Here is a 25,271-nt window from a genome sequence, read left to right as displayed (position 1 = left end):
CCCGCGGGACCGCCCGCCAGCGCCGCACCCGCAGGACCGCCCGGCCAGCACTGCGCCCGCGGGACCGCCTGCCAACACTGCACCCGCGGGACCGCCCGCCAGCGCCGCGCCCGCGCGACCAGCAGCCACACGCAGCCACTGGTTCCTGCACCTCAAGGAAGGTCATTCAGTCACCTTTACCTGGAGAGATCTACCTCAGCTTCTCCATTCTCTTACTGGGCTTCCATTCAGCCAACGCCATCTCGTACATGGCTCAGCAAGGTCACGTATCAAAATAAAAAGTTCATTTGTGTGACATTCACATCATGTGAGAAAGAATCTAACAGAGGAGTCAAAAGTGAGGAGTCCAGCAATCCAGCACTTTCCCAAAAAGACAGCGGCACGAGTACAAAAGGTCTGTACTCAATACTAGGTTTGATGATCAGGATAATTTGCCTCCTAATTTTATAAAGTTACCAAGAATTTTCAACTTGCTTTCTTTTTGGTAAGTTACCAAGCATAACTTATGATAAAACCTTAGTTCCCCTGTATTTCGTACGCTTGCCACCCAGCCCGGCCCTCGTCCCCGATCCGGCTGGTCCCACAGCGCGCCGGCCGCCGCGCAAACCCCGCACCGGACGCTCTGGGACAGCGCGAATTGCACGAGACTCAACTCCTGCTCCCTCGGGGCTCGCTCGCTCCTGCAGCCCCTGCACAAACGCGCTTCTAACACGGTTTGGCTCAACGCTCCTGTCGAAAGGGGCCACGGGGAGCTCGTGTCAGCCAGGACCCGCAGCAAGGAAAGGGAACCGCGCTCAGACTGCACCTGGGAATCCTGCCCTACGCCTTATTGTACAAGTCACTGTATGATTCTGGGTCATAGGATTAAATACTGGAAAAAGGCTAAATTTCATCTCTAAAAAACAGTATTTTTCATGTGTCCACAGTCAGAAAAACAGAAGTAGTCCTTTGCTTAATAAGAGAAAACGTAAGAAACATAACTGGGTCATGAAAGGATGGGAGCTGAGAAACAAAGCAACTCTACCCACAAAGTTAATCCAGTCTAAAATAAATCAGATGCCCAGACTCAGAAACATAAGGCTGGAGAATCAGAAACTCACTAAAGAAGAGTAAGAAATGAAGGTGTTCAGCTGAAGCGCAGGGTTCAAAGCCGGACAGGAGCCTGCTCTGTATTTTCCTATTTCTTACCCACCGTGGAGGATACTGCCAAGCAAAAAAACATCTTTCCCTTTTATGCAGCAAATCATCAAGTTTCTCAGAAGGGAAACCACATTTCACTATTTTCTTTTCCAACAGCAGAACACTGGCTCATGATATTATAAAACATGGAGATACAACACTTCTTCCCAAAGGCGGTCACGGCGTCACTTGGCACCTCGCAGCACAGCTGCTGCAGGATGATTTTTAGGCACACACATGCAGCACCTCCCCGCCCCCCCACTTCAAGTACAATTCTCTTACTGCGTTTCTCTCTGTGCTCAGGGGCATTGGGAAACAGGCACAAATGCTTTCTGAACACAGCGGGTTCTACCACTACATGAAGATTTAACCATTTGCTTAATTGCACAATGAAGCCCACAGATGATGCTGAAGAGAAACCACATCCCAGCACTTCCAGCTGACAGCACTGAACAACAGCTGATACAAGCATTTTATCAAACGAGCACATTCAGCATTCTCATTACCGAGAGAATTTCTAGGCAGACCACGCCACCCAACGCAGAACGACACCCAGAAACCCGCGCAGCGCTCGCGCGGGCAGCAGATCCGCGGGGACCGGGTCCGGGGCTGTCCGCGCGCAGACACCGCTCTGCTCTGCGCAGGTGCTGCTGCTTCGCACCGCACAGCAGGCAGCGGTCCTGCCTCCACTCCGGACCCTCACAGCCCAAAGCCGTTCACCTCCTACGACTGACCCACACTCACCCCCAGCTTAATGGTATCGAGCACCAAAGCCGAGCAAAAGACACTTGGCACAGGACTCAGTTCAGGAAGACAAAGCTAAATCCAAATGCCAAAACAGTCTTAGAAATTCCTCCTGAGCATCAAAGCAGGAAGAGTTACTACAAATGAACTGATTCTAGAGAACATTCTGGAAAGTCACTGTATGAACACTGAGAAAGCCCAGACTAGGACAACGCGTAGGAAGCGCATGGAGTATACGGCATAAGGGGAGACTAACCAACCCTGGGCTTCCACATCAAGTCTCTCACAATGATTTACATAAATAATTTGCTATGGACATTTTGAGTTAAAAAAGAGAAGAAGAAAACGAAATGTGGTCATAGAGATATTTGGTATATAGAGAATAATTGTTCTATTTTTTTGCAGTACAGTAAAACTTCAGTCAGCAATTCATCACAGCTGAATTTTCCACATAATCAGTAAAGATTTTTATCCCTCCTATGGAAAGAGGAGTTTCATTTGGAAACACAAAGAATTCCCACTTCAGGACATGCTTTTGCGTGTACTAGTGAGACACATGTACAGTGTTTGCTAACAAACTAAACAGAGCAAAATACTGGCGCGGTTTGTTTGTTGTGAAACTCTAAACTCAAAGCCAAATCGAGGGTTTTGTACCGGCCGCTGGATGAGGCTTTGTGGATAATTGGAGTATTTCTGACAGGATGCAAGTTTCTGACATGGTCTGTGAAGACTTCCATTTTTAAAAGCTTCAAATAAAAGTAAAACCAATTTAATTGGCTTCCTAAAATAACTAGACAATTCATAACAATTTGCCACCAACAAGAAAAAATTCAGTCCTAATCTTCAACTTTACGAACTGTTGAAGCGCTGTTCGTTAGGACAGAAACACTTGTGGAATGTTACTTGCAGAAGCGCTTCTATACATTGTCAACAGCAAACCCCGGGCTCTGCGGGACTGCCCCGTAACGCCAGAGCCGCGCCGAGAGCGCGGGCAGGCACAGGCACCGGCGCCGAGCGGCCGCCCGCGGGGATCTCGGGGCAACGTCCCCAGCACGAACCCTCCTCACCGCGGCTCCCGCCGCCGGCTGGCACAGGCACAGGACCTGCCCTCAGCACCGTGCAGCAGGCCAGGCTCCACCCGGGCCGGCGTGACGCACGCCTGCAGCGCCCCTCCCACAATACATTCTCTCACTCAATACAGTTCTGTTCCAAGTGTTACGTATTTCTCGAGTCTCAGGACACTGATAAACGTGGCTCATGGTCAGACAGAAAATTCGTGCGAGGGCTGCAATGCAATAAAGCAAGAGAACTGATTAATCACAGCACTGCGCCCCACTCCCTGCATTTTATCCCCCATGAACAGCATCCAGGAATTAGCGAAACCCATACATCAGCTCTTCGCCAGTTCTCACGCTCCGAGGACTGGATCTCCTCAAGCTGAGAGATACGGGCTTCTGAAATTCTCAAGGATGCCCACAGACCATAGTGAGCCAGACCTTCCCGTCATCTGCCAGAATGAGAGAATTTGTCTGTAGTAACAACATCAGAATGGTGTGGAATTCAACCACTAAATGGCAAAGTACCGGCCTCCCTGCCCGCGTGTCCCGCTGCACAGGGCGCGCCGCGCGCTCTCCGGAACCAAAGCGAACAACAGAACCCGAAATAAAACTCAAGCAGCTTCAAAAAGAGCCGAAATCTTACAGATGCCCAACTTCCCTTCTCAAGAGTTAACTCTTACAGATACCAGTATCTACTCCACCACATGTGCATATAACAGCACATTTTCTTCATTACTCAGTTTTTCAATTATCTCTGTTCACCTTCCAGAAAAAATAAAATTAAAAAAAAATCTCTTCATCTTCTAGTACTAGCAAGAGGCACACAGCACGCTCCTCCACAGCCAGTCCTTCATGTTCAGAAGCACACGTCACTGCGGTCACGTTCTCGAAGGGGATGGATGGACAGGTACGGCCCATTCGTAGGAGGATGGATCAGGGTGGGCACTTCTTAGCAACACAAAGCTGCAGCAGAGTACCCAGAGCAAGAGAAGACGTTTTAGGCTGCCACACACCCCTGTGAAACTTCGGTGTCTACTACTGTTCCAGCTTCCGTGCGATGGATGTCTCTAACCCTGGTCAGTTCTTCTAGCAAAGATCCCCCAACTAGGGTTACACGGTGGGAATTCCAAAGCAACAGGCTATGTACAGACATACCAGCATTCCCTCCAGGAGAGAGATGAAAAGGAGAAAATTCCTGAGGATGTGTATCCTCCGCTCCATTTTCTGAATCCCAGCCTCCCCCTTGCCTTGGAATGAGCTCTACAAAGCAGTATCTGTTATGTACATGAACCTCAGCTCACTTTCTTGGGGAGCTTCCCCTCAAAAGCCACAGGCAGGTCCCGGGGCAGCGCTGGGACGGGGAGGTCTCCTTAGGATGACTCGCCAGAAGCAAGAGAGCCTGCAGCTTTCTTCTTAGGACGGGCTTTCACACTTCTTACTGGAAGCTGAGGAGAAAGAAAAGGAGGTGTCTAAGGTTGGTTTGATACCTAAATGTCTAACAGAAAGATACAAGAACGCAGAGTGAAAACAGGAGAAAACTACAACACCACGTTGACCCTACTCACGCCATTTGTTGTGTCAAAAAGAAGGTTACCTAACCATTCCATTTGGTTTTGGTTAGTATAACAAATCACTCTGATCCAAACCATGAAATCGACTCAATCTATCAAATAGCAACCAGGACAGGAAGACATTCTGAAACAGGACAGGTGTGATAACAAAACTGAAGTCATCTGTCTCCACAAAAGCTTAGACATAGCGATATTTCTAACTGGTAATATTCATGTAACACTCCACTGCTATAACTCTTCTGCCTCCTGCCATCCGAAACACCGTTCTCTGAAACATGTAGAAACATCTTGAACTAGTCTGGACACTTTACTCCAGTGTCCTTGATTCCACATACTGACACGAGTGCATTTATGATTTACGATGCATTCATCCCTTCCCGTCAACCTCAGATCTCCAAGACCACCCACAACTCCTACATCTGAACCGAAGCATAAAAACCAATACGCCTGCAGAGGGCTTGATCAGAATTTCTGTGTTCACAATAAACAGCATAGAAGAGTCGTTACTGTCTTTTCATGATTTCACTTGGAAAATTCCTCACCAGGAAGCTGGGAATCAAATTTTGTTCCTCTTGTTTCCCTGCTTCTGTTTAATATGCTAGAGAAGAAAGCAGAGGGTCAACTCACAAGTAAGCCTTGGGCATTTAACAAAGCCCGGGCCTGATTTTAAACGCATCTTTAGACATACATGTCCATCCTTGGAGAGATTCAAAAGCTATCTGGACACGGTCCTGAAACTGGCTCTCGATGGCCTTGCTTGAGCAGCGGGGTTGGACCAGGGGCCCCCCAGAGCTCCCTCCAAGCTCGGCTGCCGCGCCGCTGCTGCAAAGCGGACTCACACACAAAGGCGCCCCGAACGCTGTAAAATCAGGCTAATGGGACGGCTTACAATGATGCGCTGATCAATTACCTTCCTCCAAATTATTGAATATTTAGTCTGAAAAGCTTGACAGTGTGAGCCAGTCAAATAGCATTCTTTATCTTAATTAAAAATACAAAATGAATTTTGGAGTCTGAGTTGAATCAAGCAAACGGCAACCCCAACTTCACAATAAGGGAGAAGCATTTTATCACATATAAATCGAAGCACAAGAAACATTCGAGTAAGAGTCAAAACCTGAAAAGCAGTGGGGGGACGGGGAGCTGCGATGGAGGGGAAATTACATTGCCCTATATCTAATATGTAGAAGTTCAGGAAGGCCTAAGAGGGAACAGAACCGTTGCATTTTAGATGAGGAGAAAGCAGCTGTCCCAGGGAAAAGTCTCACAATAGTAGCATCTATTCAGACTGTACTGACAGGAGAGAGGATACAGGAACAAAACATGTTAAAAATACCTAATGCCCCACTCTTCAACACAAAACCTGAATGAAAGCAAAGCTGGGTCCTGGCTTATGACAGGGGCTTACAGGCACAACAGGAATAGCAAAGCTGGAGACCAGTATAGCAAGTAAGCAGCAAGTCCTCTAACGCAGGACTCAACCAGCAAAGACTTAGTCCAACCAACTTTATATAAAGAGTTTTTAAATGCACTGAAGCCACAGAGCCTTCCAACAAAGCTGACAAATCACAGTCGGTGTTTGAAAGAATCCACACATCAGCTCACCTCAGTTTTCATCACCTTCTTAGGAGCTTTGAGACTCTGGGTACGTTTCGGAAGTTTGTCTCCTCCGTCTTCATCCGACGGGTCCGTTCTGGTCTCTGACGGGGTCCCGTTAGACCTGTGCGCCACGCTGCTCTCCTCCCCCGAGGAGTAACAGGAAGCTGAGGAACCAGAGAGGAAGTTTTAGCAAATACTTTGGAAAAAATCACATGAAGTCTAAAACGGCCCATCCCGAAGGACCACATGAAAGGGAGATGTCAACGGTCCTTAAGAAGGATCACCCAAAAAGTACAGAGACATGTTAGAAGATGGGAAGGGACTAGGGAAGACAACGTAAATCCTCCCAGATGATCTGGCATCTTGTAGCCCTTCTGAGACCCAACGAGCGGAAGGCCCCGGGAAGCCATCCCGGCTCACCACGAGCCCCACGCAGGGTCCTGCAGCGCTGCCCGGTACCTGAATCCTCGATGGTTTCAAGGCGACTCCCCGCGGCGGGGTGCAGCTGCGGCTCGTGGCTTCGCAGGTGCACGGTGTCCTCATCGCGGATCAGGGTGAGATCCTGCATGCTGAAACTCCGCAGCTTCTCAGACAGAACTCCCTGGCCCTAGGAGGACAGAAACAACAGGGTCAAGGGCACTCCGCCTTCACCGAGATTATTTCACACGGGATCACTCAGAAGAGGAGGAGAGGTGCCCTAATCCCCACCAGGGTAGTCCGGGAAAAACAGAGAAGGGAGAAATAAAAGACCAACACGGAAAAAGTTAAAGCAAAATCCAGTCCACTCTCCCTCCACTTTTCATTAGTCAAAGGATGGGATTAACTGCAAGGCAAACTGGAGGAAAGGAAAAGTAGGGTGGTGCCAACAAGTGGCAGCACCATAACAGACCCAAAGCAGCAATTGCTGGTACATGAGACTGAAGTGCTGGGGAATTCCTGAATGTGACAGAAGTGTTGCATTACCTTTGCAGCCGCAGTAACTGCTGCATTGGCAGCAAGGTTTAACCCTCTCTTGCCAACTCGCATCATGGTTTCATAGCTCTTGTCACGAGCCTGAGTAATGTATTCATCAATTTCCTAGGAAGGCAATGTGGAACACAGCATTTAGCTCCCCATTACAAACGTGATCAAAGCCTCCCCACCACCACCCTTAAGAACTCAAAGCTCATCTGGATGCCTTTTCCCAGGCTGCCAGCATCAGCTGTCACAGACCACGTAACTGCAGTTTCCCTGCTGCTTACGGAAAGCTTGCAAATGCAACTTCTACTTAAAATATGCTATCTCCAAATTGTAACAACTGAAACAAAGCAGTTGCTTAAACCGACAATGTGGAAAAACAGCAAAACCAGCACGGCTACCGAACACGCTGCTCCCACCGGGATTCCAGGAGCTTAACTACTGACAGTGACTCCGAGGGCTCGTGACACCGGGTTAGGCAAACTGCTGTCTAAGCATTAGGCGAACTACTGGCTACGTTACAGCCTCAGCAGCTGCAGCATGACGTCGTGTCAGAGACAGAATCATTCTACATCCACTAATGTCAGCACAAGCACGATTCACGCATTTCAGTTTCTATTGTGGCAGCTCCCAGACAGGCCAGTACAATCCAACAACGAGCAAGTACCTTCTCCTTATTGGAGAGCGTTGGGTGCACGAACTTCCTGTAGAGGACACTGGAGCCCTTGGTGTAAGGGGAGAGCAGCCAAATCACAAATGCAATTTTCAGCTCGAAATAAAAGGGAAACCTGAGAGAAAGAGGGAAGAAAAAAAAAGAGAGAGAGAGAGAGAGAAAGATGGAGAACGGGAATCAAGATCAGCACAGAGACAGACGGAGATAACTGGCAGAGAGCAGCACAGGCGGAAAGAGCAAAGGCAAGACAAGGGCTCAGGAACAAAGGAATCGATATACATCAGGTCAGAATAACAGAACCCTCTTTGGAATCCTAGGACATACCTTCTTCGAGTCTCATTTAGTCTTTCATCCATAGCCATGAACACTCCATAAACAGGGCATCTCTCAGCCCTGCAAACACACCAAATTACAATCTGATAGCTACTCTCATCATTCTGAAGTTTGTTCAGAGTATCCACTGGATGTTAATATCACATTAATTTCCCTCTCATTTTCTAAAATGTTGCACCACGTATGCCAACAGGTCTCGAGTTCTGAGGCCGGCGGCCGCGCTGCCGGCGCCTGCAGCAGCGCCCCCGAGCGGGCACGCGGGGGCACCGGCATAAACGAGGAGGCGCGGGCAGCGTGTATGTCTCGCACCTCTAACCCTCACCCAACGACGCCTCTGGAAGCAGAGACTGAATCAAGTGAATGCAAACGTCCTACACTCTCTATCAGCAGCGAGAGACTTCTGTCTTCAGCGGTCCCTTTTAAGTACGGGAACAAGCCAAAGCTCTTGTCCTTTTTAGATCTTTTTCTGCTTTTCAAAATTAATGCAGGAATAGGCAAAACTGCCGAGCACTTTTGTAAGGCATGTGTAGCCATTTCATGTTTCTTCAAAAGCTGCAACTCCTGACAAGTATTCTCTGAGAAATGTAAGCAAAGCTCAGACTAACACAACGAAGAAACTGAAGATATCCTGTTCCAGAGGTCCAGTTGAAGAGACGTAATGACGATTTGTCATTTTTGCCATATTGCCACCTATTGCCAGGCGTGACGGACAGCACCGAAAGGATTAAGAACTTGCCTCCCCCAGCGCCAGCGGAAGAGAATGTTACCACGGAAAACAGCACCCAGAGCACAGTCATGCACCCGATCTGCTCCTCCACACAACAGCCTCACAGAGCAAACCAGGTCCCTCCCTCCACCGCCTTTTTTTTGAAGTGTATTTTAGACCACCGTTTCTCAAACTTGATCCTCTTACAGACGCTGTGTATTTATCCAACTGTTTGCAAATGTAGGAGATGAAACAGCTAAGACAGCAGCTTCTACCCACAATGTCTACAAACCTGCCGACTCTCCAAAGTGACTGAAAACTCCCGAAGGAGAGACGATTCATTCTTAGCGTGCTAACGCTACTCCTCTCTCTTTAAAAACCAAACCAAACCAAACCAAACCAGAAGAAAAAAGAAAAAACCAACCATGCCTCCAGGGAACTCACCAAGAAAGAACAATGTCTGTGAGCGTCTCCACAGTGGTGAAAAAGGCAAACACGATCCAGTACATCATCCACTTCACCTGCAAGAGAGCGGCCGGTCAGCAGACACCCTTCAGAACCCAGACACACCAAACGTGCCCCCCGCAGCAGTGACTCGTCGTCCGCACACAGCCCCATGAGCTCCAGAGCCACAGGGCACCTGCGATCGGCCGCGAGAGGCCGCGTCCCGGGGCGCAGCAGCACACACATACACAGAAGTTTAGTTTCAACTGCAGACCTGTATTTTCTTGATTTAAAGTTTCTCCTTGGGAGGACAAAAAGAAAAAACCCAACAAAACCAATTTGCTCTAACACATTAATAAACGTTCTTTGCCTAAATCGTTACTCCCAGAAATTACAGAAGCGTTTCTCTTTTCCTTTTACATAGCGGCTCAGTGAGAGGTAAGAAAGAGAAGAACAAGCTGCATGAGCCTCATCATCTTGTTTAAGCTCTTGAGCAGTTTGCCAAGTGCCCTTGTGCTCTTGCTGTCTGCCTGCCCCTCACACCCTGCTCTGGAGCAGCAGGTGCTTCTCCCAAAGAAAACAAAACAACGTCCTCCACATGCACACGCGTTCACGCTCTGCTGTTCTCGGGACAGGTCTCTCAGCTACAGGCCAATTGTTCCGAAAGAGGAACAAAGAGCACCCTGCGCTCTACAGCCAAAAAGAAGTACAGCTCTCAGGTAAACTGGAAGGATTCAACTTCTGGCTCTGGAAGTGCAGAACAAGAACAAGAAGAGCAGAAAGTTGAGGGGAAGAATGACTAATTACTTTTTCTTACGATGTTTGTAATCCGCAGACTGCAAACACCTTCGAAAACTGAGGGTCGAAGCAGGCTGCCCCTCGGCAGGAGCCCGGCCCGCGCTGCTCACGCTGACAACCACCAGCTGCGGCTGCGCGCTCACGCGCCGCTTCCCAGCTCGCAGCAAGAACCAAATTAAATCCAGTAAATGCAAAAGCGTAACCGGAACGTGGATTTGACCAAAGCTGAAGATGACACGTAACAAGAAATCCGTTACTGCTCTGCCCCAGCCCCTCCTGCCCCGCGGAGGGGACGGAGCCCTCCGGAGCGCCAGGGTCGGGCAGCAGCCTGGGCTGAGCGCTTATTCCTGGTGCAGCCCCCTCAAGGAGAACGGGTTTAGAGATAAGATCGATTTGAGCAGCTCAAGTACATTTTATCGAACCAACTCCAGCATTGTCATTGAAAATAAAAACAAGAGAGAGTTTCCCGCTGCAGTGCTTCAGCTGCTGTCGGCTTCCAGAAAACTACAGCAATGAAGCATTGAACAAAAACCAAACCCAAATGCCATACTTTTCCACATCAGCCCTAGCGGGGCTTACAACCAGATCATTAGTTGATATTATTGTTAAAACAACTTTATGATACTCAAGTACTCTATCCTATTTCTTTTTCAGCATCACATTGGGGAAGTGTTACTGGAATTTAGGCAACATCCACCAGAAGAAAATCAGACACGTACAATATTTACATTCTGCAAGGAAACACAGCATTTATGTACCTCAACAGTCAACTATCCACGGAAAACGAGTGGGTTTTTAATGTAAAAAAATGCCTACAAATTCAAAGGCTCCATACTCCTGAGTCTCTGAGCTCCAGAACAAGGGCAGTGTAGGCTGCTCTAAAAAATTAGGTTTGGGATTTTTCTCCCCGCAAGTTCTCAACAAAACAATTTAAAACTCAAAAATTTGTGTCTGTCTTAAAGTTAACACAACTCTGTAAATGCAACACAATCGCTCCATGAACCAGAATAAAATTTCGGGAAAAAAAAAATGCATTTCATGCAACAAATGAAGGTCCCGGGCAACGGAAGGGCAGAGGAGAAGGCCAAAGAAGACAACAGTACGATACGACCTCGTACACAACTTCAAAGATGACTATGAAGTCAGAGGATGATGTGATTACTCAGATAATTTCTTTCATGCTTTCTTTTCAGTTTCTAATGTTATAAGTAATAAACTTCAAGTTTAGTGAGGCTGTCGTATTTCTGACTACACCTCTAATACTCGGTTACCAACGTCTGCTGAACTCTCACAATTCACCCTCTCTGCCGAGGCCAGTATTTGAAAAACAGCCACAAAACACCTCAGGCAGTTGCTGTGGCTTGTAAAGCTGTTCCCGGCGAGCGAGACTCACCTCAGCTCCTTCAGAAAACAGGGGCCTGAGCTTTAAGCCAACACGCAGGAAAGGTCCAGGCGATTCCAGAGGACTGGAACAGCACGAGACAAGCAAGGGCTACATCCCGCACTCTCGCTGCTGATGTGTCATCTCGCAAGGAGCACACAGAGCCAGCGGGATGAACAGCTTCAGACGGCACCACAGAGCAACCCTGACAAGTTGTAACCCATTCATCTGTTACCTCTCTTCTCTATCAGGTTATTCCTCACTCCAGATAAACAGAAACTCATCCCACCCATAAGCCAAATAGCTCATGTCTCCACTGATCAACCTGAACACATCTGCTGTAAGAAGATGGCACGTTACATCACTAAAAAGCATTTGTTGTTTTAAAGACAATAATTGTAACAACAATGTAAACAGAGAAGGGGAAACGATTCCGGGAAGAGGAGGATGAAGTCTCGGTCACCAGAAAACACTGATCGCGAGCAAGGCTGCCAGAAGACACACAACAAGCACAATTACTCAGCCTTTTGGAAGAAAACAAAAGTAGCACTGAAAATGCAGTAAAACGGCACGCAGTAAGGATGAAGTTAGAGGGGAGAACTTGTCCTGGGCTGTCAGATGCTTCCAGAAGCAGCGTCTCCCGCTCTCCTCGCCCAGCACACAGAGAACGAACGGCCGCACTCAGGGCCCGAACCGCGCGTCCCAGCGAGCGCCCCCGGGCACGTCCCCAGCGCCCCGCCCGGCCCGGCCCCGCCCGCACTCACATATTCCTTCACGTTTTTCGTCTTCACGGCCTTGTAGGAGGAGTACGCGGGGTACAGGGTGCCGAAGATCAGCCTGCGGGAAGAACAGAGCTCAGCGCCCGCCGCCGCTGCCGGCAGCCGCCCGGGACCCGCGGCCGCCCCGGCGGGGCTGGGCCGCTCCGCCCGGCACCGCCCTGGGGCCACCGGGCCGGGGCCGCGCCCGCAGCGCCCAGAGCCCGCGGCGGAACCGCTGGCCCCGCTGCGGCCGCGGCCCCCGAGGCGCCTCCGCCGGGACAGGCCCCGCGCCCGCCGCACTCACACCACCAGGCGGGAGATGATCCAGGAGACCATGGCGGCGGGAGCGGCGGCGGGAGCGGCGGCGGGAGCGGCTCCCCCGCAGCTCCCTGCGGCAGCGCAGCCCCGCCCGGCAGCGCACCCCGCCCCGCCCCGCAGCCCCGCCCGGCAGCGCAGCCCCGCCCGGCAGCGCATCCCGCCCCGCCCGGCAGCGCAGCCCCGCCCGGCAGCGCATCCCGCCCCGCCCCGCAGCCCCGCCCCGCCCCGCAGCCCCGCCCGGCACCGCAGCCCCGCCCGGCAGCGCAGCCCCGCCCGGCTGCGCAAGGGAGGAGCCGGCGCGGGGCGGGGCCGCAGCGCATCCCGCAGCGGGCGGGGCCGAGCGGGGCTGCGGCACCTGCCGGGGGGCGGGACAGGCACATGCGCGATTTAAAACCAGAGGATGACTCGTTTTGAGCGAAAAAGACCTTTAATATCATCGAGTCCAACCGCCACCCAGCACGGCCCTGCGCCCCCGACCCCTGCCCGAGAGCCGCGTGTCCGTCTGCCCAGCCCTGCCCTGGGCAGCTGTTCCAATGCCCCGCAGCCCTTTGGGGAGAAATTGCTCCCCAGGCCCAACCTCAACCTCCGCAGTGCTGCTCTTGCCCTGGTACTTGTGGGAAGAGACCGGCAGAAGAGAAAGTGCTGGACGGAGGTCACAGATTCTTTTTAATTAAAAAAGAAAAAGCTAGCAAACGGTGGCGGTTCTCCAGCCAAGCAGACGGACCCTGACGGCACCACGGCAACGTCTCCGTGCTTGCCAAATGGCCTTTATGAAAGAGCAAAAACAAAGAGCTGCCTGGAGGAATTTTCTCATGAATGCATGAACTTCAGTATAATGAGCCATGATTAAAACCACAAAACATTAGCAACTTTCCATTACATGTAAGAGTTGAACACACAAGTGTCTACAGACAAAGAACATTTTGTCATAGTCTGCGTTTGGATGTGAATGGCCGCCAAATGATTGCATAAGGAACTGCACAATTTACACCACCGGTGGCATAACTGCCCTACAAATGGGACAAGGGCAATCTGCTCTCACACAGCCAAATAACACCAACACGCACAACCTTCACCAAAGTAATTGCTTCTAACCACATCAGTGTCACCTGGCAACAGGTCTGGTACCTGAACAACGTGTTCGTACTCAGGTGAGCGAGAGATGCAAATAGAAGAGAGAAAATGGAGAGATGTGGCGAGTGCGGTGCATGAGGAGCGCGGCGGCGCTGAACAACTGCAGCGCGGGTAAGCGGCACCGGAATTAAACGTGCCTTCAACTATTTGATGTGCTGAGAAATTTACTGTGCATTAGAAATAAATGAACAAAAGCACATGAACATCAATATTAGCAGAGCAGGTGGTCTTGTGAATGTCTTAAGTGGCAGCTCATTGTCAAGTTGCATGTTGAGCTTAAGAGCAGCTTCAGGAAAGGTATTTTAAGCTATTGTAGCAATTTACAGTTAGCAATATGTAGCTCAATTTCTTTCCATACTTTAAAGAAGAACGAGGAATTAATTCATTAACTTACCTTCCCACAAGGAGAAACTACTGGTACCAAAGGGCTATTTCTGGAACAAAAGCCAGCTGCAAGTCAAATTAAAATAGATTTATTAGTAGTATTCTTTTTATTAAATTACTAGTAATATTGTACAGTGCTATGTAATTAAGATCTTAACACCTACCCAGGAAAGCAATTCATTGATTGTTTTCAAATTAGGAATGTATATTTTTCTAGAAGATATGCTACTGCTGAAATAACTCATGACAAGTTTGTGTTCTACAAATGGTTAAAATAGGCGACTCAATACCTATCGATTTATTCTACCCTAAACAATAAGGCACAGGAACCAAACTAACTGTTCTTTGAGCAGAGCAGCTTAAGCAAAGCTTCATCTAGGACAAGGCCAGGCCAGGTTCGCAGATCCCACTGAAGCTGCTGTGATGGATCACAGAACGGTTTGGGCCGGAGGGACCTTTCCAGCCCAGCCTGCGCAGAGCCCCGTCCAGCCTGGCCCGGGCTGCTTCAAAGGGAACGTACAGGTACCTGCTTTCAAACGAAACAATTAAATCCTGCTACTCTGTCAAAGGATGCAGTAGAAGCTCTAGATGCAGCTGCTTCCAGCATCAACACGACAGACGTGCACCGAGCTTCACGGTCTCATGACAATGCCATAAAACATCCTGCCCATGGAAGGCTGCAGCAGAGAACAGAAGAGAAGCACGTTTGGAACACAAAACAAACCCAAACTAAAGCCCTGCAGTTGTCTGGGGTGTACATACACACCCAGAGTGCAATGTGTAAGTAAGGTATAGTATGGACATCCATAAATATATGAACATTACATATTATCTCTATATAGTTATACCTGATTAGCACTAATAAATAAAAATCCATGTGTTTGCAGATGCACAATACATGCAAAGTCTATTTCGGAAATGCTGACATTGCTGTACAGTAATGGCTAAATTTTAATTCATTGAACAGAATTCTAAGAGCTGACAATTAACAGCTTCTGGTCAGCTGAAGACCTTCTCTTGGTGGAAAACAAGCACAAATAGGTAAGTGAATTCTGAATCTACATAAATGCAATTTTGTGCCCCATATAAAAGAACTACCTGCTTGGAAAAAACTTACCCAAAGATGTGGCAGTCTCCATCCCCTGATGCATACAATCCGGATAAAGGATACGAGTTTTCATATGTAAGTTACTGGAGCTGATTTGCCAGATCAATTTACAAATGCTTCCTGTCCTCATCTGGTCTAAAATCTGGACTGCTATGTATTTCTTAATTTTAATCTGTAATTTTTGTGCTGATCATTCCTTTCATTTTGGCTGAATATTGCTTTAGGTTGATTGTACTCTACAATTAATGAAAGAGGAAATTCAGGAGACAGCAACAATGCTTGACAGGCTCAAACCAAACAAGGGTTCAGCATGAGATGCAGAACTTTCGGTGTAGATCCCTGCACTGGAAATGCCCGAAGCTATTGCATTACACACAGCCAAGTCTGTCTTTTTGATCTTTACATAATGCTAATTGCTGACAACACAGCACTACAGATGAGGGAAACACCTCAGCCACAATTAAGCATTCCGAACGAGGTGTGTGCACAGAGCACAACAGAAGCGCAGGGGATTCTGCACAACAGGACGGCCCGTGGGTCTGGGACGAACCTTTCGTGTTGCAGGGACAGCCGAGCCCGTCCCGGGGGCAGCTCGAGGGGACGGCGGCAGCCGGAGCCGGGCAGGGAAACACCCGCGCCCGGCGACCGCCCCCCCGCAAACCAGCTGCTGGTGCGACCGATCCCCCACGCCAGCCCCGGGAACCGCCCCGGGGACGGCGGGGAAGCACCCCGGCCGGAGCAGCGAGAGCCGCCAGGCGCCAGCGCCACAGCGCCGAGAGGACTCGCGGCAGAACGGCCGCGCACGAGCCTGAAAGAAACTGCCCAGGCCGGTACAGTAAATGACTTTTATTTTAAAAAAATGAAATAACCGTGAACATATTAACAGGCCTGCAGGCGGCACTACAGTACAGCTGGATATAAGGTAGATACATTTCCCCATGTACCCGGACAATGAAATCCATTGCATCGATGCCGACATTAGTAAATTCTAAATACAGTTCTATCAAGCGGGAACATTTGACTTAAAATAGTTCTGGACAAAGTCGACACTGAAAGTTAACTTCTCCTTCGCTTGGAAAGGACAGATGTTTTCAGCTCGCACTGGTACTGGGTGAACTATTGCCTGCAGCCACCAGTGCGGGGCGAGATGCACAACATCTCCACGTGAGAACAGAGTTTATACTCCTTTTACTCTCGTTCAGAGGAAGCGGGGTGGCGTGGGGCGGGCAGATGAGTGAGGAATACAGGTAAGGGAGGTGGGGGTCAATTTCTATTCACTCTCCTTTGGCTGTTTTTGTGCTATTTTGGACTGCTTTCTAAAAATCACTTCTTGATTTTATTGAAAGGAAGACTAAATGTAATGCGCCTTTCCTTGAAAATCCAGGAACAGTTGTGGTACTTCAAAAATACTAAAAATATCTACTTTCATGAAATATTAACTGTTTCACTACAAACCTAGTTTTTCACTAAATACACAATTCTCCTATTTCTGGAGTCTCCTGGGGGGAAAAAAGTGGGTTCTCCCTTTACTTTTGCAACTCTACAGTGTATAGAGAAACGGCTACAAGAAGGGGAGTGCGGAGAATAGCTTTATTTCTTTTCCTTGGCCTGTATCTCACATGGGAAGTTTGCTTTAATTTCTGCGGTTGGGCCGCGGCTGGTCACGCTCCTCCAGCAGCTGCCAGCGCGGTCCGCAGCAGGGCGGCCGCCCCGGCGCGCCCCCTCTACCTCCGCGGAGACTAACTAGGCACGAGGAAACACCCTCCACACTCTTTATACCATTTCTAATCATAATATGCAGGAACACCAACTGGCTTCCATGTTCTTCCAATTTGCAAAAGGCCACAGGAAAGGGACATGGCACCTTTCATTAGAATCTGGAACTCTGCATGTAACAGCGCGACCTTCCATTAGACCTTCAGTGTTGAGGCAGCGTAGAAAACAGTGGCTGAAGAGTGTGTGTAATACTGAGCACACCAGCTCTCAGGGAAAGCCTCTGCCCCTGCAGACAGTCGTGTGCGGTCCCCGTGTTCACCGTGAGCAAAGGCTTACTTCACAGGTTGTGGAATCAGCCGTTCCTACGATCTCGCTAGTTTGGATTCGTGAGCTTTCAGTGTGCCAACAGCATCCTTCACTGCATGGTAGATAATGTTCTTCACCTGTCACAGGAAAAAAGAAGTCAGCTTCTCGGGACCAACAAGGAGAGTCCGACATGCCTACACAGTCAATGACGGAGAATGCTTGCCAGCCCGCAAGTATACACAACGTACACACTGTCACGGCTCCAGGGTATCGACAGCACACAGTTTAACTGTCGCCGTTAGACGACAGCTGTTTTAGACACCTGCACTGATTTATTAACTCATTTTCTGGTCACCCAGCAACATGTATTTACTCATGAGAGCCAGGAGGAAATACACTATGGAGTCACACATACGAGTTTGTTCTGAAGAAGTCCTTGTCATCCAAGTCACTTACAGATTCACGTGAATCAAACCCAAAAGGAGCAAGAAAATAATATGGTTTAACTCTATGTAAATTAAGATGTCGCAAAAAATCATCCTGTTGTCTTTGTATGGCGGCCAGAAATTCTTCCAATCTGTGCACCTTCCAGAAAGGCAAACAAGATCAGAGACAACAATCCCACTAGTACTCGCAGCGGTCTGCTCCATCCTCAGCTTTTTAACAACCAAAGCTCTTTGATGAGTTTTCTAATCTAAGCTTATTGGAATTCAGTTTCCAGGTACTGAACAGAACGGTTTCATCTCTGTGTTGCTTCACTGCACTTGCTCAAACTGCCAAGCAGCATCATTTTTTCCTGATGTACATATGATCTTAGTCTCTCGTATCATTTATGTGACAGTTATCGTCTCTGTATTTTTAAATATATATAAAAAATACAGAGACAGATGTTTATATAAAAATACCATAAAATATACACGAAAAACGACAAGGAAAACCAGTAGGGTTTGGCTGTAGGCACAAATACACCCAGCGTCCTCTCCACAGGAGTGCTCAGTTCCACTCTGCCAGCTGTTGCCTTTTTATATTTTTAAAGAAAAAGTATTATTAATTTGCAACCTATTCATTTACAGAAACGCTTCCAGATCCGTATCACTACAGCTGGGGAGCTGGCGTTAGAAGCTGGATCCCCACAATGAGAACTGATCCTACTGCTTTCCTTCAAGATCCCGCGCGAAGCCGCGCAGGAATCTGCAGCGATCCCCCACGGCCCCGTTCTGGCGCTCCGGGGACGCGCTGGAGAACACTACACGGGGTGTTTCAAAAAGATGGACCCAGTTTCAAAGCGGTACACAGCATGATGGCACATGCTACAATTACAAAAAGATGTACAAATGGTTGAATTCGTTATTAAGTTTTAGTAACCTTTTAATAAATGCTCTATGTTCCTTCCACCTGCTGCAATATTTCTTTCAAAGCTTTTGAAAGGGATACAATCTTTCTGAAACACCCTGTACACTGAGCACTCACTGTTGTAAGAACGTCCACTCTGCGGATCTCCTTCATGTCACAGGCATGAGATCACACAAGAAATGCCGACAACAAGATCTGCAAACTAAATAGGTACTAACTCTTCTGAAGCACATGTAGGCGAAACCAAAAAAGGTCTCGTATGATCTTCTCCCTGCAGAACTTACTGTTTTACACACAATGTACTACTGCAGCGCATAGTATGTTCTGTGCACAATCATTAGTTCAAGTAGTCACACTTCTTCAAATTTTAAAATCACAGAATCATTTAGGTTGGAAAATACCTTTAAGACCATCGAGTCCAACCACACACCTAACGCTGCCATGTCCAACAATAAAGCACAGCCCTGATTTTAATAAAGACGCCTTCACTTTCAGAGCAATTTTTCTTTAGGCAATGAAGAAACAAATACAAGAGTCCTTGGTCAAATAAACTCGTCTCTTCGCAGCGAAGCACTGCCTTTTCCTTGGTAACACGGCTGTGTCCTGCGGTGCCCCACTGTCAGTCAGGACTCAGCCACTTAAAAACTACCCGTACCGACGCAGGCACCGCTCCGATACTGGGAAAGTTCTCTGGAAACCCAGAAGTTTATTTCTATTTTTGTTTACATAATACCGTAGACATAGGTGCATTAATTATTTTTGAAATACTTATCAAATGAGAACCTCCAAAGTTGTGGAAAGTTGTTACTTTTTCTTAAATTATTAGCTACACGTTTCTAGTACTGAACAAAGCTGGCAAAACACAGGACGTGTTTAGTGACTCCTGCCATAAAGCTCACCTGCAGTTTATCCTCATGGTTCGTGTGAGTGTTAGACAGGTGCCTGAACTCCTGGGTCAGACGGAAACAGTGCTTCACGTGCTCCGGAGATACAAAATCTTCTGCCACTTTAATGCAGCTGTACAAGTTATGGACCTAAACCCCCGTATCGAAGGACAGATGGATCAGGATTGAATGAACCACACAAAACCCCCAAAATGCCCTCACCACACATGTTAGGTTCTTCCCCATTTACTTATCAGAAACAGGAATGGAAGCCTATTTGATCTCACAGAGTTGTGTCCAACAGCAAAATCAGAACAAAATACAAGACATCTCACGGTCCCCTTTCTCTCCCATGCACTAGTGTTCTAAGGCCAGCTCCCTACGGCTCTCCACACCTTTTTGAATGCTGTTCTCTTGGCTCAAGCGTCATGACACAGAAATGTTTTCCCACCATTCGCCTTATTTTCTTTTCTTAATTCCATCACAGTACTGTACACATCATTCAGGTATTTATATAATTTTTACCCATTTAATGGCTAAGATTAAATTCAAATTCATTCCTGTAAGAATGGCATACACAGAAAACCTAAGTCAGCAATATCAACTACCAGTTATTTTGAAGTCGCAGTGTGGCTGTGCCTCGGACTCAGTTCTGTTTGCACCCACCTGGTGGGGAGCACCCGCCGGAATGAACACAGCGTCTCCAAGGAACTGCACTATCGCCCAGCCTTGTACGCCGTACTCGTCGTAGAGTCGCTTACGTAAGGTCTGGTCCAGGTACCAGCTTTGGTCATGAATGGGGTCATGATCCGGGGGATTTTCTTGGCCTTGCTCTTCTCCAACCTAGGGCCAAGACACGGGGTGGGGGAAACCATGACACAGCACCTTGATATTGCTGGCTCACAAAAAGCTCTGTACCAAAAAACATAAACAAGCTATTTCAAGGTAGGACATTACTTTCATTAAGCTCATTTAGGTCTTAACTAGTGACATGCGCATTAGTATGAAGGTTCTAGACAAGGCTGAAGACCTGGGAATGCAATAACTATTAATGTTCTCAAAGACAACATTAGGATACCCATGCACTTGATGCTGACAGCCATTTGTTATCATTCGGCTGCTGCAAGTAAACTATGCAAGGAATCGTGTAGGTTCAAGACTCCCTTGTAAGCAACATACCTTCCGGAGAAGCTCCCGTATCTTTTCAGCATCTTTGGCAGCGTAGATGTGCCACAGTGCTCCGGGTTTCTCTCTTCCCTCATGGATTCGCTGCTTTGTTACATCATCAGCATCTCCCTCATCGATTGTTTTCAGAACCTCTGAAAGAGAATCCACATCAAAGTGCTATGATTACATAGCTCCTGACGTCTGACATACAGAAGAGGAAGGAGCATTTTTAGCCGCTAACTCCAGTCACGTTGCCTCTGCAACTGCTGCGTCATCCAGTGCCCTTTGAAGCCCATCAAGCTCCGTTTTAACAAAATTCTGTAAACTGACAGCTAATCACAAAGCTCAGCAATGAATTCAAATTGAACTAACCCCATGACTCAAATACAAGGGAAAGAAGAGTAACGTAGCACCCTTTCTACTCCTTTCTTCAGGGAGATACCTTATTTCTAGCAAAACTTTGCTGCTTCCACAGTTGAGAACCAATGAGGTGTTACTGCACCTTTAAATATATGCTGCAGATGTAGCAAACCGCCTTGTATATTCATGTTACAACTCATAGAAATGACAAGCTTAAACAATAAAAGACAGTCGTCTTTCTCACACACACAATTGATTTTTAATGGATAGAAAACAGCTTTCCTCAAACATTACCATCATCATGGGTCCCCTCCCCAATGGGAATCCCAACGTACACCATGACATTAACAGCATCGGACACATCCAAGTGCAGGTTTGTGGTACCAACTCGTCTGTCTTCTGCAGTAATTAAGCCTGTAATAAAGTGTAAAATAAAACAACATTCTATTTAAGCTCTAATAGCAACAGCCTGCCTAAAAGCCTCTTCTAGAACGCTAACTTCACACAGCAGCGAGAACAGAAGCCACCGTCCAAGGGCAGCTGACGCAGTTATTTTCATGTCAGATGTAGGCTAAGTAAGAATTTTACTGATAACTAGTATTTTTATTTTACAGGAAATAGAAGTAGCAAATATAGTTCTCCCAAGCCATGAGAAAACAAGCATTTTAAAACCAAAGCCTGAACTTCTACTGTACAATTTTGTCTCTTTGAGGGTCATTTACACAGTCCGTAGCTACGAACTCAGCTTTCATAACACAAAATCAGTGGGCATCCTCCGGCGCTGTGTCCTTTGCTCGCAGGCACAGGAGAAACCCCAACCGCTGCTACGTGGCGCCAGGACCGCGCTGCGAGCAGCCACCCCCGGACGAGCCCCCGGACCCGGACGAGCCCCCGGACGAGCCCCCGGCGGTTCACTATCTCCTCACACCCAGCTGCGGAACCCGTGTGAGCCGCTGAACTCACAGCAGTCATTTTCCAACTCATCATTCACAATTCAGATCACAATTGAGTAAGGAAAAAGACCTGAAGACTCTCAAGTGCTTACACCTTTATAGAGTGGATGATCTTACCCCTCTCAAGAGGCTATGAAAGATTTCAAATGTTTGCTTTGCTTTACCTTCTCATATAACACATTCTTCTCTCTTCCTCTGACCCTTCAACAGTATTCTCTCTCTACTTTGCTTTACCATCTCCTCTAGCAAGTAACATGGGGAAAAAAATTAAGATTAAAAAAGTCTTTGTATCAGCAAACACCAACGTAAGTATGACCACAAGACTACTGGTTATATTTTAGCATCACCATCATATTTATCTAATTACTATTTAAAATATAAGCTCCTGGGGACAAGAACTCAAGTCACCATACAGTACCTATCAGACCAGAAATGGCAGCTCATTTAGACAGTTTGCAACATGAACTTTAAGAAAGCACAACTGAAATACAAACATGGGTAAACGCAATATATGGTCAAACCAGGCCAGACAAATTCAGAAGACAGGTTAATTAGTGAGCTCAAGTAAGGGCCCTTACAACTCCACCTCAAAACTGCTTCGCCCCCGCAGCGGGCTGTAATTTAAGACGTGTCATTCTTTCCTTAAGTATTTGCTAGTGGTCTAGCTCACACAGAATACGCTGAGAAATACAACCACAACACAGTTTTCTACCTTAATGCTAAGCACATCAAAGACTTTACCAAACACTATCGAGAACCTTTTTTTTCTTTTAACTTGAAAGTAAACCAAGTTTAATACTTTCTCTCTTCAGATCAAGACCTATACATCTAACATCAACTAGCAGAGAGTTATGTTCTATGCTAAAACAATACCACCAACACTCCCTCCACAAACTCAGATATAAAGAAAAAGAGAACTTTGCCATTGGGATGAATTCAACAAAATGAATGCGTTCCTTCCACCGCGAGCGACCACCAACGCACGAGGACACGCGAGCAGCCCCGGCCACCCGGCTCCTCGCCGCGCTCAGACCACACTGCTCGGCGGCATTCAAAGTCCTCTGCCGTACCGCTTACGTGTCGAGTAATGTACAAACCAAAACACTGGCCACTCAAATACTGAGTCAACTCAACCTGCCCAAGTTCACAAACCTCTATTCTTTTAACTCTTATTTGTGGTCATGATGCTAAAAAATTCCAAAATAACCCTATAAACACTTTATCGGAACTGCAGCGTGTCAGTTGACAGCTTAAGTCTAATACGCATCTGGTTGCTGAGCTTTTTTTTGAAAAACATGAAACAATGGAAAATCTTCCATGCCCTCATGTGAGTTGTTACTCTAAGTGTATCAATAATAGAAATACAAAACCTTAAAACCTGCTGCATCCCTGTCTCATCAATATTCAAACACAACTACAGAAGTGGCAGTGGGTAAGTCTGCTCCTACATACTTGCTTTGCGGGGTGGCTGCATCTTTCTCTGGATCAGTATCACCTGATGTTTTGGGCAACGACTTTAAATGTTACTTATGTTACTCTGAAAATGCAAAAGCACATACTTCCAAATCAGTTGGTTATTTAAAAGTATCCTGGAACTTTTGGCCATGACCTCAAAATCAGTACATTCAGGAACTGAAATAATTCAAGTTGATACAACAAGCATTAAACTGTTCACATATTCTCCACACTCTGGTACACGGACAATCATTTGAGTTTAACGCTTCACAGCTCCATGCAGGGATGCGTTCAGAGGTTTCCTCCATTCCTATGCTACTCGCCTACTACATGGTTACAGACTCAAGAGGATGACCATACCCAATTCGGGTAGCTGAACGCGGTGACAGTTATGTCGTGCATGTTGCCTGTGGTCTGTGATGTTAGACATGGATGAAGAAAATGACAAATCATATGTGCATCTCTTGGAAACCATAAGGCAAAAAAGGGCACATCTGACAAAGGGGACTAGCACAGGAATAGATCGCCGGAGCAGCTGAAAAAATGACAGCGTGCTCCGGGATAAGCATGTTTTCATTGATGCCACAGTCTTGCACGCACCCTGAAAGTATAACAGAAAGTCACGAAAATCAACATCCGCAGAACTGTTCCCACGTACCATAGGCATTGTACATTTTGGGACCCAGGTCAGGACGGACAAAGTAGCTTGGCAGCCTAGATGCCAAATTCAGTCTGCCATCCCTCTTGGTATACTCAGGAAGAGGAAGGTTTTCCATCAAGTCCTCAAACCTGGAGAGCAAGAAGAGAACAGAGGCACGTTTTCCGCCGGCAGCGCCCAGCGCAGCGCGGCAGGCACAGCTCCAAGGTTTGCTTACCTCGTGGGCATCATATCTCTGAAGTCCTCCCCTGGGGGCCAATCCTTTAACTTCAGTACCATCGGCTGACCGTCATCGGACCGGAGCCGCTCTGCAAGAAACAAGTTAACATTTCATCATGTTACATCGTCTCACCACAGCCCATCACCTTGTCCAAGCTCTAAGTCTTCTGTACCAAGACGTCTTACATTGCACAGCAAACCGATCCTCATTTTGCTTTGGGCTTCCAAGCATTATCGTAGTACAACAGTTTTACAGCTAGATCCACATACCGTTACCTAGAGCAGAAATTGCCAGATCTTGCTCGGCTGCTGAGTGTTGGATTGGTTTTTATTCAACTTCGAAAACAGGCCCTTCCAAAGCATTCTGCCTTACTCCCGTTACCAAAGTTTAAAGGAGTTCTATCTTTCATTTCAAGAGGAGTGGTGCTTCTATAAAATTAAATTTATGGGTCCATGCTCTGAAATCAATCCTAACCCCAGCATAAAGCAAGAAACCATGCTAGACTCACTCAAAAGAGCAAAATGGCAGGTGTTACTGAGGAAGATAATCTCTGGCGCTCAAATTCGCAAGATGTCAAATTCAGCCATTTGCTCTTCACTTCAAGAGCTGTACACAAGTCCCGACCGGTAACACAGAAAGCCGGAGGCACACAAAGATGCCGTCGCGTGCACAAGGGCGGCCGCGCAGCCCGCGCGCACCGCCCGCAGCAGCCGCAGCTCCGGCTCCGCCGCTGGCTCAGGGCGCCCGCGGCGCGGCGGGACTCGGCTCACTCCTCCTCCAGCTCCTCCACCGCGCCACACGGAGCCACCAGTTGGAAAACAGAACATACTGCGGTCTGACACCTTCGCAGCCCCTTTTCCCCAGAAAGGGACATTCCCAGCTCACCGAGGAGTGTCGGGCAAACAAAAGCAACCGATGCCACCCAGACCCAGCAGAGCCGCTGGCCGCACCGAGAGAAAGCTGCTCCAAGAAACCAGGACTTGGAGACCTGTGAATCACATCTGCCTTCTATATCAACAGGCTACAGAAGACAGCCTCAGTCTGCAATACAACA

General features: G+C 47.8%; 2 protein-coding genes across 7 annotated transcripts in view; both read right to left on the bottom strand.

The window, feature by feature from the left end:
• Positions 1–4,312: 4,312 nt before the first annotated feature.
• Positions 4,313–12,576, bottom strand: REEP2 (receptor accessory protein 2). The gene is made up of 9 exons (XM_080353563.1): positions 12,506–12,576; positions 12,208–12,280; positions 9,265–9,341; positions 8,106–8,174; positions 7,776–7,896; positions 7,115–7,228; positions 6,611–6,758; positions 6,158–6,315; positions 4,313–4,426 (listed from the first exon to the last, which is right to left on the bottom strand). The coding sequence occupies exons 1-9, from the start codon at positions 12,535–12,537 to the stop codon at positions 4,352–4,354; spliced, it is 867 nt and encodes a 288-aa protein (XP_080209689.1). The 5' UTR covers positions 12,538–12,576; the 3' UTR covers positions 4,313–4,351.
• A 3,415-nt stretch (positions 12,577–15,991) lies between these two features.
• KDM3B (lysine demethylase 3B) overlaps positions 15,992–25,271 on the bottom strand; it is a 52,868-nt gene continuing 43,588 nt past the window's right edge. For 4 of the 6 annotated variants that reach the window (XM_080352955.1, XM_080352957.1, XM_080352956.1 and 1 more), the window contains 7 exons: positions 24,215–24,305; positions 23,998–24,128; positions 21,226–21,345; positions 20,584–20,723; positions 20,071–20,247; positions 19,420–19,554; positions 15,992–17,304 (listed from right to left, as the gene is read on the bottom strand). In XM_080352955.1, the coding sequence (XP_080209081.1) occupies positions 17,224–17,304; positions 19,420–19,554; positions 20,071–20,247; positions 20,584–20,723; positions 21,226–21,345; positions 23,998–24,128; positions 24,215–24,305 (875 nt within the window). In that variant the 3' untranslated portion in view covers positions 15,992–17,223. Of the gene's footprint in view, positions 17,305–19,419; positions 19,555–20,070; positions 20,317–20,583; positions 20,724–21,225; positions 21,346–23,997; positions 24,129–24,214; positions 24,306–25,271 lie in introns of those variants that run through there. The other 2 variants (XM_080352958.1, XR_013922809.1) reach the window with 2 other exon arrangements.

The sequence above is a fragment of the Nesoenas mayeri genome, assembly GCF_963082525.1.
Source record: "Nesoenas mayeri genome assembly, chromosome: 14".
Lineage (NCBI taxonomy): Eukaryota > Metazoa > Chordata > Aves > Columbiformes > Columbidae > Nesoenas > Nesoenas mayeri.
The sequence above is the reverse complement of the archived record's forward strand: the minus strand, read 5'-3'. Positions and strand labels throughout refer to the sequence as shown.

What these genes read in the sequence shown, in the direction of transcription:
- REEP2 (XM_080353563.1), bottom strand. Translation starts at nt 12,537, where the DNA reads ATGGTCTCCTGGATCATCTCCCGCCTGGTGGT. An exon ending in ATCATCTCCCGCCTGGTGGT is followed by an intron (nt 12,281 to 12,505) that starts GTGAGTGCGGCG and finishes TTCTTCCCGCAG; the next exon opens with GCTGATCTTCGGCACCCTGT. An exon ending in ACAGACATTGTTCTTTCTTG is followed by an intron (nt 8,175 to 9,264) that starts GTGAGTTCCCTG and finishes GTGTGTTTGCAG; the next exon opens with GGCTGAGAGATGCCCTGTTT.